This window comes from Coloeus monedula, assembly GCF_965178545.1.
Source record: "Coloeus monedula genome assembly, chromosome: 11".
NCBI lineage: Eukaryota > Metazoa > Chordata > Aves > Passeriformes > Corvidae > Coloeus > Coloeus monedula.
This window is the reverse complement of record NC_138791.1, coordinates 9,950,709-9,965,031: the sequence shown is the minus strand read 5'-3', so window position 1 is coordinate 9,965,031 and position 14,323 is coordinate 9,950,709. Positions and strand designations below refer to the sequence as shown.

Sequence of the window (14,323 nt, the reverse complement as noted above, 5' to 3'; positions counted from 1 at the left end):
GTCTCATCCCAAAATATCTACTGCAGGCTGGAGTCAGAGACAAGCTATTGAACTAGAGCTAGATCGCTGGGCTATGAATGGCATTTCTGATGGTCGTGCTGTCATTATGGAGAAATATTTATTGCTCAGTTGTGTCTTTTCTGAATAATCATCAACTGGTTTATTATCTCCATCAATATGGAGCAAATGGCCTGCCCTCATCAATGCCCTGCACTTTGCTCTGTTTTGTCTCAGATCTCTCTTCCCCTTTCTCCCTATTCATCGTAAAGTCATCACTTATTTTTAATTGCCTTCTCCCCTCCAGAGGGTCAGGAGGTGGCTGGGGAGGAGTAGGAGGGAGCAGAGGTGTCTTACCGGGACCTCGGACATGGTGACCGAGATGTTCTTGGGCTGCACGGTGAGCTGGACGCACTGCTGCAGCTCGGAGGCGAAGCGCTGGGGCTCGTCCGCCCGCTCGCACCGGTCCTTGCGGGAGCAGCTGCAGGGGGATGGAAGCACCACGGTGAGGAGGAGAATCCCCTGGGGTCCTGCAGGGCTTTGGGCTGGCACCAGGGCAAACAGACCCTTTAGCATGGAGATGATGCCCAGGTAGGGACGTCGGGTGACCAAGGCCCATACCAGAGCTCTGCTCTCCCCTGAGACTTCAGGGGTATTTTGTGTTCAGTTTATCTTATTGGCACAAGAATGCTGAACCCAGGAGCCCATGGGCAAGATGAGCAGGCCCTGGCAGCAGCTTCACCATGCATGGATACTCCTAAGCACAGCCTGAGCACCACAGGAGGGGATGACTGACCCCTTGGACCATTCCATCCCTCGGCATTTTGGGGCCAAAGTCCAGGAGGGATGCCCTCAAGGAGACCAGCAGTGGGAACGGACACATTTTGTCAGCTGTAGGTCGCTGGCACAGCTCTAGGGACAATCCTGCTGTACTCACATGTTGTGCAGGACACACCAGCCACAGTGGGGGTCCCGGGAGCCCAGGCACAGCTCACAGCTCTCATACTGCTCACAGCTCTCCACTGGCACACGGGTCACCTGCGGGGAACAGGCACGGAGTGAAGGGAGCCAGGCTGCTGTGCCCACACCTTGGCATGGCAGAGACAGACCCAGCACAGACTCACCCTGGCCTGTTAGTGGGGAGGCAGGAGAGGGAGCCCCTCACCATCATCCACTCCTCTCCTAGGCCCAGGGAGCACGTCTGCAGGCAACACCTCCACCCCAGAGAGACTTTTACTCCAAACAAGCTCCTTTCATTGCACCTTTGCAGGATTTGGGAGTGGGCTGTGCCAGCTCAGCCCAACATCAGCTCCCAGTGCCAGCCAGGCACCCCATGGCTGCCGCAGCCCTGCTCCGAAAGGGTTACCAGTCCTTTATTAATTGCTCCTCCAGATTTGATTAAAATCCCCTCATTCTCTGAGCCCTTCGAGCTCTGTTACAACTGTTCATTTAATTACTTTCCACCAGCACTCTGATAACACTGAGCGTACTAGGGAAGAGAGTGGGCTTTATTAAGGAGAGGAGAAGAGGGGGGACAGGGAGGGGGTGCAGGGAGGGGGTTCCTGCTCACCTGCCACGAGGCATCGGCAGCACCGAGCAGCTGCCCATGCCTGCCGTGCTTGTGCCTCAGTTCCCCACTGCTCCCAAGGGGCAGCACTCACTCATTAATTAAAATTTGTAAACTTCTCTACTGAGGGCTAAACCTGGGGTGTTCTCTCTCCTTACAGCCCAGCAGAGCACAGGCTCAGCATGATGTCTACAGGGCTGGGATACTCTGGCCAACCAGCTCCCTCAGGGTGGTGAGGACAGCTGTAATGTTCCCATTTGTTTGTCCCTGACATTGCTTTAGGCAGGTGGTGGCAGAGGGTACCCCCCAGGCAGACCCTGCACAGCCAAGTCTCAGGTCCCAGCAAGTGTGGTGGTCCCTGGAGAAGATCCCCAGTCCAGGCCAATGCAACTGCCCCCCTGGCATCCACTTCTCCAACATCTCCCCTGTAGAGGAGAGGCTTAGCTGAGCAAGCTTTGGGACAGAAACAGAGCCAGGGCTGGAAACACAGCCCAGGAGAGCTGCATGGAGGAGCCCAAATGCAGTTTCTGCCCCACCTGGAACGCTGCATGTTTCCTGCAGCAGAGCAGAAACCAGAAACAGCCACTGGGAGGAGGGGGAGAAGAACTCTGCTGTCCCCACAGGGCTGTCTAGACAAACCCACGGCCCTGCTCCAGCATCCTTCCCCCTCCCAAGCCCTTGGGCTGGTGGCCAGGAGACTGTGAGGCTCCCAGCTCTGCTTGCAGTCCCGCTCACAAGCACACACCTCTGGCTGGGCAGAGGAGCAGAGGTGCTGCGAGACACAGGCACACCATGTCCCAGCATGGCCACCCTGGCATGGTGTACTGACACCAGATCCAGAAAGCGTCACCACTGTGACAGGAACCCGCTTCACTCCCTCCAATTCAGCCCATGGATGGATGAACTCACACCAGCAGCCCTCCCACAGGTCACAAATCAAGCAAATGCTCACTAAGACAACCAAAACCTCCTATCACGAGCCCAGACCACACTGCCAGGGTGACAGCACCGGATCCAGACTGGGTCTGTACCTCCTGTTAGCTCAGCACAAGCAGAGGCAGGGTTCAAGAGGTGCACACCAGGAGCCTGGGGTTGCATCAGCCGTATGTCCCCTCTGCCCTGTCATGCAAAAGCAACTGCTCCAGAGGACAAAAAGTTGTTCAGAGCAAGGAGCTCCTGCTGACCTGCAAAACCCTTGCTCGGGAGGGGACAGCCAAAACAGGGAGGAGGTTTATGGCCAGCCATTCACAGCAAGGCAGGGTCAGGAAGCCCTTGGTCCCCAGGGACCACGGGAATTTCAAGCAGCTGCTGCTAACAATTAAAGCCTCAGGACAGTGTTTCTGCAGGGAGGAGCAGGGAGGAGCTGCCCCAGGGTCCCTAGGCAGCTCCAGTCCCAGGAAGCAAAGGGCAGACCCCACTAGGGAGCAGCCCAAAAGGCTTCCCAGCACACGGGACTACAGCTGGGGCTGCAATGCAGACTGCCAAGTCAGGAGAGCAGAAGGCTGCTGAGCCCTCCCCCTTACCTGTTTCTCAGTCATGGCATAGATGTGCTGACGGTCGGGGCTCAGCACCAGGTCTCGCAGGATGGAGCTGCCTTCGTGGGCCACAACATTCTCGTACTGCAGAGCTTGGTGCCTCCTCTCGGCTGGCAAGTCCACCAGGATCTGTGGGGAGAGCAAGGGGGATGAGTATGATCCCTCACACACCTCAGCCCCCACCCAGGATGCGGGATACAGAATGTGCCCCATCAGGGACACCAGCCTCCATCGCACACCCATGTGGTGACTCCATAGCCCCTGCAGCACAGCAAAGCACCAGCTGCTCTGCAAGCATCCCGACCCTTTCCAGAAGATCAAACTGCAATGCCTCCTTCCCTTTACTACATTTGCCTGGTGCATTTGCACCACATTCATGCTGATGGCATTCGTCTCTCTCCAGGGAGGGAGGACACATCCCTGGTTCTCACACTGCACCCCACTATGTGCTGCTGCTCAGCCCCAAAGCCCCTCCAACTCATAGCATGGAGCAGATGAGCTCCCAGCTTGCAGTAAGGCATCAAACCCCATCTTGCCCCAGCGGTGCCGAGAGCAGCTCGCATATCGCCCTGCTCCAAGCCCTGCCAGGCAGGATGCTGCGGCGCACGCAGGCACGGCTCCCATCAGCCCATCCATCAGAGGAAACACTTGGACTCGTGACCGGGGAAGTCAAGAGGGTCTCAAGGAAGTTGGAGGTCAACAGAGGTTCAGAAAGCGCCTTTGTTCCCTGAGCAGGAACATGATGAAGACTTTAATCTCCTTATGGCTCACAATTACGTTAAAGCTCTTCCTAAGCACACTGGTTCCTGCCTGGCCCGGCCATCATCACATCAGGAGGCACCGTGGAGCTGGAGGCACACACCACACAGGGCTAAACTTGGCATAACCTGACTGGCACCTCCACGAGCCAGAGGTACTTCCTGCTCATGCCATCACTTGTGACACCCCCAGATTCAGGCGGACCCTGGGGGCTGACCTTGAGACAGCCTCAAGGGAGGCAGTGCCAGAGAAATCACTCAGGGAGTCTGGGCTGCTCCCGTGGGGTGGGGTGGGGTGGGGTGGGGTGGGGTGGGGTGGGGTGGGAGCCACACCAGCAGTACATTCTGCAAAAATCCCAGCAGTAGGCAGCGAAGCATCGTGCCCAGCAAGATGGAGCAAACTCTGCCTGGGATCATTTCCGCGCTGGTGCTGGCACACACAGGGACCTGGTCCAGCATCCCCATCTGCAGCACTCAGGATCCCCCCAACAGCAGAGGGGCAAACTGGCTGCTTAGAAGCACCCCCCAAATGCATCCCACAGCCCTGCCCTGAGCATCACTCCCACAGCCCAGCACAGCCACGACCACCCCTTGTGCCCCCACAGCAGCCCCAGCATCCCAGACACCTCACCCCCTCCTGCAGTAAATTGCCACCGGCGTTTGCACAGTTCCCAATCAGGAGGATACGGGCCGGGAAAGCAGGATCCCGGTGTGCAGCTGATTAGCATGGAAATGTATGCGGCTCACAAACAAACTGGGGCCCGTTTAATTAGAGCGGCGCCTTTGATTCACTGCCAGCCTCCTGCATGCACCAGCCCCGGATTATTTTTAGGCAGTTTTACAAAACAAATGTATTTAATTAAGAAAGAGACCCCTGAGCAACCAGAGAGAGATGAGTCCTGCATAGCAGTGAGCAAAGGGGCCACCCTCTCCCCAGGGATGTGACAACTGGGCTTGCAGAGCCAGGCTAACTCTTGCGAGCTCATGGGACAGCCAAACACCTCCTGTACCTCCTTCCACAGGACTGAAGAGCCTTCACCATAACCCAAAATGGTCCTGGTATTCACCCACCTTCTCAGCATCCTTTGCTAGACCCCTACACAGTCTCTGCTCCCCATCAGCCCACACTTGGTACCACTGCAGGCTGGGGAGCCCAGAAGTGCTAAAGCCTCTGCCCAGGGTATCTGCCAGGTCCAGGACCATGTTTGTTCCTACTCCAAACATCAGAGGAGGTCAAGCCCCAGACCCCTGTAGTACAGGGCCACATGGCACCCCTGCCCTGAAGTGTCCCTTGCACGTTGGTACCCAGCATCACCCCCAGAGCACAACCGTGCCTCCCCACATCTCCTCGCAAGTTGCTCCCTTTCCAGCTCTCAGTTTCTCCCCTAAAAAGTCCTGCCCAAGCCAGCTCTCTGGAGGAGGGTAGGGGAGCACCCCTTCCACTCCCCAGCAAGGCACCATCTCCCCACTTCACTATGGCAAAGTGACAAACGCACCTTTCCAATCCTTTTATGGGCCACAGTTGCGGCACAGAATAATCGATACAGTTTTACCCTGGTTCTAAAATAGATCTATGGCTGGATGTCGCACTGGCAGTAATTTTTAACTAGCGGGGTAATTTCCCCATTACATTATTGCACTGTGCAGTGCTGGGAAAGAGAAAGAGATATATTAAAAAAACAACAGACGTGAAGCACTTCCAGTTAATTTGAGGCTCCAGGAAGAACCTAAAAATACTCTCAGTAGTCAAACAGGGCTGGAACCCAGCCTGACACACGTCAGGATGTTCTGGTGGGGCCACGCATACACGGGAACTCTTCTCTCTAGCACCTCTCTCCCTGTTAAGGATAGTCTGTAGGTGTGTTTGGGATTCAGGAAAATGAAATTTGGAAGACTTGGTAATCAAGTTGTTTTCTGGCTGGCCAAAGAGGGAGATTTTGAGTTCGGTCATGGTAGGAAAATGTATCCTAACCCTCCTCTCCAGCATGAGGAGACCACAGAATCACAGGAAGGTTTGGGTGGAAGGAAGCTTATAGATCATCTACTTCTAACACTTCTGTTCCAACTCCCTGGTTCTATTATACCAGGTTGCTCAAAGCCCCATCCGACCTGGCTTGAACACTCCTGGGGACGGGGCATCCACAACTTCCATGAGCAACCTGTGTCAGCAGACAGACCCCAGACTGCCCCCACGCCAAGCAGGACCCAACTGCCCACAGCACCCACTGCTGTGCAGACAGAGGTGGGAACACAGCATCAGGGCCTTTCCAGCAGGATTAGCCCAATATGAACCTACCCATCCTGGCTAGAAGAATGAGGATGGGCTGTTTGGAATATAGTGCAGCAGCACAAGGAATGCACGAGGAACGCACAAGGAGCCTCCCATCTCTTACAGACACTGGAAGGGACCACTTTCCTCCTCCTCCCTGCACCCACAGGGTAGATGGGAGCAGGGAAAGGGGGAGATGATGCAGTTTAATCAGAGCAGACCCCCTCAGAAACACACTCCTTCCTGCCCACCCTGCCTGCCTTCCCGCCCAGGGGAAAAGACATTTACCATAAATAAATAAATAAATATATATATATTAACCTTTCTCCTCATCCTGATGCTGATATAATTACCCAATACTAATAATTACTCACACTAATTTCTTACTCAGGATTCCTGCCCTCACTCCTGCCTGCCTCAGGCTGGCTTCAGGCAGCAGCTCAGCAGTGCTGCCTCCTCCCAGGAGCTGCAGGAACCCCAAGGGGCAACCAGCTCCTGGGGCTGTACTGAGGCACAGGAGCAGGAGTGAGGGTCGGCTTGAAGGGCTGCTGCCTTGTTAAGCACATGGGGAAGACCAGAGGCATGAAATTATAAACTCCCTGCTTGGGTGAATGATCTCAAAGCAAGCCCAGGGGCTGCTCTGCCAGAAGCCCCTGTGCATACCCGCCCCAGTCAAACAAGGAGCACACCCCAGCTGGGTGGCCAGCACACAGCACCGCTTCACTCTGAAGAGGGAAGGGTTTAAGACCTGCACCCCCAGAAGCTGAGAACCCTGGCAAAGGAAGGATGAGGGAAAGGATGGGGTGCAATGCTCCAACCCCTGGGAACCCTGGTGTAATGAGTGACTGCACACCCCAGCTGGGCATATGCAAAGTCCTTTCCCAAGAGACCCAGAGACGGTTCCTGGGGATGGCTTTGTCTTGGCTGGAGAAAGGAGTTGCCATCCCAGATAAGGCTTTGGAGAAGGCGAGCACATCGCCTTGCTAATGAACAGCTCCTTCCACGGCAGCACGTTTCTCCCCTGGGCAAGGTGCCCTTCAGGCTTGTCCAGGTGAGGGGGCACCTCCCCACTGCCTTAACCACGGCTGATCAGCAAATCACCAGCAGGAAAATCTCCCAACATCCTTACGGCATCAGCAATGGGCACGAGGCAGAAAGGAGCATCTCCCCAGAGCCAGCTTCTGGAAAGACAGGCAATGAGAGGAATGCAGGGCAGCAGCCATGACCTGGCGCCCACCCAGTGCTGGCAGCAGGTCCAGAGGAGGACGGCACTGGAGGACAGGGCTTTACAGCTCAGCCTGGGCCAGGGACACCAGGTGGGGAGGGAGGAAGCACAGCCGGAGAGGGAAGGCAGCTGCAGACATGCCAAGGCTGCTTTTGGATTTAACACGTGCCAGCAGAGGTCTGTGCGGGGTCTGGGAGGTGTTTGAGTGGGCCACTGGCTCCTCTCAGGACCAAAACCACATCTTAGGGGGCTCACAGAGAAGGTCCCCAAGAGACCCAATCTCCCAGGGGACACCCCTAAGCCCACCACCAGGAAGAGGGGACTCTCCACTGCCTCACAGCCAATCCTCCCACAGGCCCTCCCACCCCAGCTTGGCCTCTCCTCACCTCCAGGCTCTCAAGCCTCCATCCTGGGTCCCAAGCGGTCCCCCGCAGACCCCTCCTCCGGGCAGGAGAAGTGCTCAGCCAGGCTTTGTACTCTTATCTGTGCAGGGCTGTGATTAATTCGCAGCGGCTGGCAGCAGCTACAAGAGGAGGGCGCTTTTGCCCGCCTGCCACACTTCAAAGGCAGGGACTTATCTGTCTGAAACACACTCTGCAGCCTTTTCACGGGGACCCTTTCCAGTTCCACAGGGCTCGCACGGTGCTGACGGGCAACGCGAAAGAAAGGCTTATTTATGGGAGTGCATTTCAAAGCCTCCCCTCTTCCCTCTCAACACACGCTGAGGGAAGCAGAGAGTTCCCCAGCCCCAAGGATCTCCACCGGGGACAGAGATTAAACAGGCGGGGAAAAGACGAGGCTGTGAGGAGAGGATGATGGAAAGAGGTCCCTGCCCTACCAGCGCCCATGTCCTGGCCCCCTTCTGCCCTATCATCTTACCGGTGAGCAGCTCTGTAGCACATCCCTGAGCTGGGAGGAGGAAGATGCTTTGTCATGGGTGGAGGGCAGAGTCCAGCCCCAGAAGTGAAACCTTCCCCTCCCCAGGCCATTGGTGCTCACAGCTCAGGCACCATGGAAGCCTCAGGCTCCTGCACCCAAATCAGCAGGCACACATGTCCTTTCCCAGAGAGCAGGGCCGTGCAAACACCCCCAGCATTCTGCTTTGATTTTGGCACCATCCACCCAAAAAGCATAGGACAGGCCAAACACAACCAGAAGAGGAGTGGGTCCTGGCAGAGCTGCCCCCCAGGCCATGGGGCCACCTCCCAGAGGCAACAGAGGGCCTGTGCAGCCTGGCCACGCCAGGGCAGAGGTGACAGCTGCTGCAGAGTATCACACAACACCACGCTGACAAGCCTACAAAAAGCTGGAAAAGGCACATCCCATGTCCATGCTCATGGGGAAAGAGATCACCTTGGGGGGTCAGCCTGCACAGCCCCTCCTGGCACATGGCCTGGGGTCACCCCAAGGCAATAAGACAATGTGGGGACAGGGACACCGGCTGCCCCTCCACATGCCTTTCCCCAGGACCAGCAGCTGCCATGCACACGCCCCTCTCCAGTTTCCAAAGGAAGGGAAAGGGTTTAAATTGAATTCCTGGATCAGCTGCTCCAAGGAGACACACACTCCTCTTCACCCAGAAAGGTGCAGTGAAACGCAGGGGCAGGAGCAGCTGCAGGGCCGTGGTATCATCTGTCCCATGGGCACAGCCCTGGGAGCTGGGTACTGCTGGAGAGGGGGGCACTGGCATGCTGGGGGTCAACAGCAGGGAGGAGAAGGCAGTGGCTCCTGCTCCCTCCCGCTGTATTGCAGGTTACCAAACTTTGGTGACCAGGGTGGTGAGGGTTAGCCTCTGGCTTTGCTCAGATAACCAGGAAATTGCCACCAGGAGTGCCTCAGCCACACTCCACCAGGCCTCACCCTACGGCTGCTCTGTGCCACGGGGCAGGAGCCGGGCACCCAGCGGACGGGTACGGACAGCCGGCAGCAGGGCTGCGGGCAAGGCCGTGGGCATGCATCTCGCAGGGGCTGGTGACAGGATGGGCCCCGCAGAAACATCCCAGCTATGCGGGGCAGGCTGGCAGCCGCTACCCCGGCTCCCACTGCTCCCCCAGCCACCCTCCCTGCCATGCCGCCAGCTGCCTGCACAGGAATGCACCAGGATCAGACACGCCTCCCGCCAGACAGGCAGGCTGCTGCAGGCTGCTCAAACCCGGCAGAGCTGGGTCCTGTCCTCACGGCCTCCTCTGCAGGAGAAGGTGTCACTGGGCACTCACACAGGGCTGGGATGCTCCTGCCTCATCACTAACCTGTCCAGCAGCAAGGTAAGCTGCTCGATTCCATTCAGTGCAACCCATTCACTTGATAAAGATGGGTACAAGCCAGGCTTTTATCCTGGGCCCAACGTCACCCTGAGTTGGAGAATATTGGAACTTTAATCATATTAGTACAATAAAGCAAAAAATGAGGAGCTATTTCATCTAAATCAATGTTCAAATGCTCAGCAACAGATCCAGCACCTCACCAACACTGGCAGATGTGGCACAGGTTCACCCAGCTGGTTTTGGAGCTCGTGTTACTGCCAGTGCGCCATCCCCAGGCAGGATCCTGAGCTCAGCCATGTGGGCTGAGCACAGACACACTCACTGCACCTCTCCAGGGAGGAGGGGTGGGAACTGGGTGAAGGCACTGTGGTTTGCCACAGGAAAGAGAAGAGAGAAAGACCCAGGGCAGCAACCCTGCCCAGCAAACCCCCCAAAACACAGCAACATCTTCCCCAAAACTTCTCAACCACCTTTTTCTTTCATTTAAACTCATTTCCATCTTTTCCTCTTGTTCAGCCACCCACACAAGTGGTGCTCCACTATGCTAAGTGGGCTCAGCTGAGCCAGTTACACCAGCACCACCCCACATGGTACAGCATAGGACTGGCCAGCTCTGTGCTCACCATCTGCAAACCTCCCCAAAATCCCTCCTGACCAGGACTGCCAGCATCGCTCCATCAGCAGGATGGGAAATACAGCCCAGCACACTGTTCCAGCAATTTTGACAGAATTAAGACACTGTCAGAAAAATCCTTTCCATCTTTCGGTACAAAAACTGAACTGCTGGAAAGAGGGAGCAAGTGCCAGGGTAATGCATAGGAGAAGCACCTTTGGCAGAGTCAAATCCAGGTGCAGGAGGGACTGATGGATACAATGAAGTGGTAGGAGGAATTACAGGCACTCCCCCTCACGGGGAACCACACACAGTGTGGGATGGGTTAAGGCAGTTGCCCCACTTCCATCCTGAATAAAGCCCCAGGTCCCATCCCTGTCCCTGCCAGCCCCCAGCCCCACAGCAGCTCCATCAGTCTTGAGCCATTGATTTCTCAGCTTTGCCCTTCAAAACCCTCTTGGCTCAGAGCCCAGTTCATATCGTCTAGTCACTCAGGAGCAAAATATCTCTATTATTATTGCAATTATTTCCCAATCAGCATTGCTCAGGGCTGAGGCCATCAGAGGGGGCCCCCAACAAGCAAATCAATGGGCAGGCGCTGCCCTGGGGCTGCCAGGGACCAGGCAGGAGGTGCTGGCAGCTGCTGAGTGGCACACGGGAAGGGGGATGGGGGACCCCAGGGACCCTCCATGTGATGCTATGACCTGGCAAGGTGGCAGTCCTTGGTCTTTGCTGACCCTCAGCCAAGCAACAGTGATGCAACTTAACCCCTGCACAGAGCGTGCGCGCAGCCACCAGCCCTGCACGATCTGGGTGCCACGCAGGGGCTCTGCCTCCAAAGCTAAACAGAACTGACAGGAATTCCAGGCTCTCCCTGGGGGCAGCACAGCAGCTGCCAGGGGATCAGTTCCCTGGGGAGGAAGTGACAGAGCATCTCAAAACTATGCCTCCAGCCACACAGTGCCTGTGCCCATTCCAGCATAAATATCCAGTGAAACCCCAGCACCATATCCCACCACAGAAATGTTCCTCTCAAGGGAGAGAAACACAGGCAGGCAAGACAATCCTGCTTTTTCTCAAGCCTTGGGAAGAAAGGAGGGAGCTGTGGAGGTAGGAAAGCCCAGTAACAGATGGAGAAGGAATTTTAGCCTTGCAAAATGGAAGGTAAGAGCACAAAGAAAAATGCGACAGGGGTCTCCTCTCTGCATCCCACTGCTCTTCTCCATGTAAAAATAAAGCCCTGGGTGACAGCAGTGAAGGGCAGAGCACATCACAGAAATACTGGATTATTTTTTCTCCTGTTCATTAATTACTGTAGGCATCCCAAGAGTCCCAGTAGGCCCCAGGCATGAAAGGCATGAATGAAGCCATGGCAATGTGTCACCCTCCCAGCTCCCACAGGACTCAGACTGCACGTGACCAGCCTGGGGCAAGTTAATACCTAAACCTTAAAGAGAGGCCCTGGAGAGAAAGCTCTCACCAGAAGGACTCAATACTGAGTTTTCAAGACAAAAGCCATCTCTTCCACTGCCAAGGCACTGGCTCCTCCAAAGAGATCACAGGGGGACCAGCCCAAACCCTTGGCTGCTGGTGCCCCCTGACACACAGCCCATCACAGCAAGCAGAGCAGACCCTGAGCCACCATCCCCAGCCTCTCCATAGCTTAGAAATTGCTATTTATTCTGCAAATCCAAAGCACCACTTATTTACCTCTTAATAATGCTGCTCAGCTCAATAGGGCAGCATAAACCTTCTTTCCTGAGCTTCCCTCAGCTTCTGCCCAGGTATGCAACCAGACCAAGATAACCCCAACATGAATGCCAAAGGCTTGTCCCACCACCCTCACCCTCCTGGCCACTTGGGACATTAAGCAATGATCAGGCAAAGTCTCTGCCTATGGCCAGGGGCTCAAAGCCTTGCTGCCTGAGAACATGAATAGGGACCGCCCCATTTCCAGGGAAAAAAGGCAGGGAGCGGGTAGCAGGCCTTCACCAGAGACATGTCAGGGAGGAAGTATGAGCTCCCAGGGCTGCAGCACAGCTGGAGATCAGCTGGATCCCTCCTCCCCTCTCGGCTCCAGGAAAATAGCTGTTTCCTTCCTGGTCCCTAAACAACACAGCAGCGAGAGAGAAGCTGCCTGAGGATTAGGCAGGGGCTGTTGGCCTTGCAGAGGAGCCATTGGCAGGAAAAGCCCACAGAGCAGAGGCTGTGGAGGGATATACCCCAAGGCAGGATCTGTTTCAGGGTACTCCCCCTGGTCAGGTCCCTTCCCACCCCAGTGCCCACCCCAGCAGCCCCACATACAGATTCAGCACCAGTCAAGCCCATTTCAGTGGGGCTGCCTGTGCAGGGCACAATGGCTCGTGTCTGGATTTACCCATCCATCAGACTCCAATGCCTTCTGCAGCCCCATCTCAGCCCCCTGCTCATTCAGCTCCAACCACATAAGTGCACCAGCCACTGTTTCCTTGAGAGCCAAAAGCCATTTCCAGCAGCAAGGTGGTTGTAACAGAACAAAATCCACTGCTCATTCACCTCCACAGGGAGAAGGACAACACTGATGGCATGGGGGGTTCAGCTTCGCCCATTTAACACCAGCTTTGATCCCTTCCCACCCATCAGTCCTCTTTTTACTGCAGCTCTGGGCTGTCCTGGTGTTTTATCTCCAGACAAATCACACCAGACTGCCCAGGAGAAGCTGATAAGCAATAAACAATCAGGGTCTAAATATCACAGGGCGCAGTAGCATTAAATATTAAGAGCCAGCACAGGCAGCAGGCCCGGGCATGCAGAATCTCTTACAGATTCAATGACAAAATCATGTATCACGTGATGGACTTCATGGGAATGCAACCCATGTCATCAGGAGAAGACAGAAAGTTACAGCCACACTTTTTTTTTTTTTAACTTTTTCTGATCAGCAGCTCCACTATCAACACGCCACAATCAAAACTCCAGGTCCTGCCTTTCCTCATAAAACAGTCCCTGCTCCAAACACAAACACCTTCAAGATTAGAGAAGAAATCCTCCAGCATTCCATGGCCAGTGATCCTGGTGATAACAGCCAGCTAAGCCTGAGCACTGAGCACACCAGAGTGCCTACAAATATTTTGCTTGCAATAGACTTAGACCTTCTCACTCACTCCAGCTGGAGCTCTTGATGCTAAATTCCCTGATCTTCCTTTCAGTTCACATTTTAAAATTTCATTCCCACACTCTAAACTTCTGGCCCTCCTACAGCATTTCCAACCTAGAGAGCCACAACCCTGGCTACACCACACCCTTCTATACATCTCCAAAAAGACAGGGGAGAGCTACGGGGGTGTGGCTCCCCACCATGCAGAACTCAGAGCAAATAAAACCACTTGTCTGCAGTGGGCTCCCTGCTCAAAACCAGAATGGAAATTAGGCCCTTCAGTCTGTGCATCGGAGCAATTTCGAAGGAGAGGTTGAGAAGATTTAAATAGAGAGATTGCTTTCCCCAAGGATGCTGCTGAAGATATTTAAGAGCTCAGGTTTTACACAGCATGGATTTCCTTTGGCACCGATGCAGAGCTCCCTGCCCTGCTTCTGCAGGCAGCAATCCCTTCTGCAGGCCCTCAGGGAGCACAGGGCCCTACTGGCCAACACAGAGCCCATCACTGACCACAGGGCTCACCCAGGGGGTAAAATGGGGCACAGCAGGGCTGGAGCCCACCCTGAGCTTTCCAGGTGTGATAGCATTCATCTACAAATCATTGTGACCTCAGCTCTTGCAGGTCCATGCAATGGGAAATGAAGAGCCTGGCTATCTCCTTAACAAATTCCTCCTGGGAATGCAGGGCTGCTCTCTGAAAGCCCGGCTCTTGCTAGGACCAGACCAGACCACATGCCACGTTCAAAACCAAGTTCTCAGGAGATCTTTAAGGAACACCTACCACCCTCCCCACCACTCCCAGTGCATCCAGGGGACCTCAAGTGGAGCTGCTACCCATCAGGACCTGCCAGCACCTTGGCCATGGAGCATTCCCACAAGGGAATGCAGTTGGCAGCCTGGAGAGAGCTGTGTCAGGGTCAGGAACAGGTGGACCTTACCAGCCTGGTGCTGGAGGGAAC

General features: G+C 55.4%; 1 protein-coding gene across 1 annotated transcript in view; it reads right to left on the bottom strand.

Moving 5' to 3' along the window:
* Window positions 1–14,323, bottom strand: part of PLXNA1 (plexin A1) — a 112,121-nt gene that overhangs the window by 59,276 nt on the left and 38,522 nt on the right. The window contains exons 4-6 of the mRNA XM_082288896.1: window positions 3,088–3,228; window positions 935–1,035; window positions 355–478 (exon numbers count right to left, since the gene is read on the bottom strand). Coding sequence (XP_082145022.1) covers window positions 355–478; window positions 935–1,035; window positions 3,088–3,228 — 366 coding nt within the window. The remainder of the gene's footprint in view (window positions 1–354; window positions 479–934; window positions 1,036–3,087; window positions 3,229–14,323) is intronic.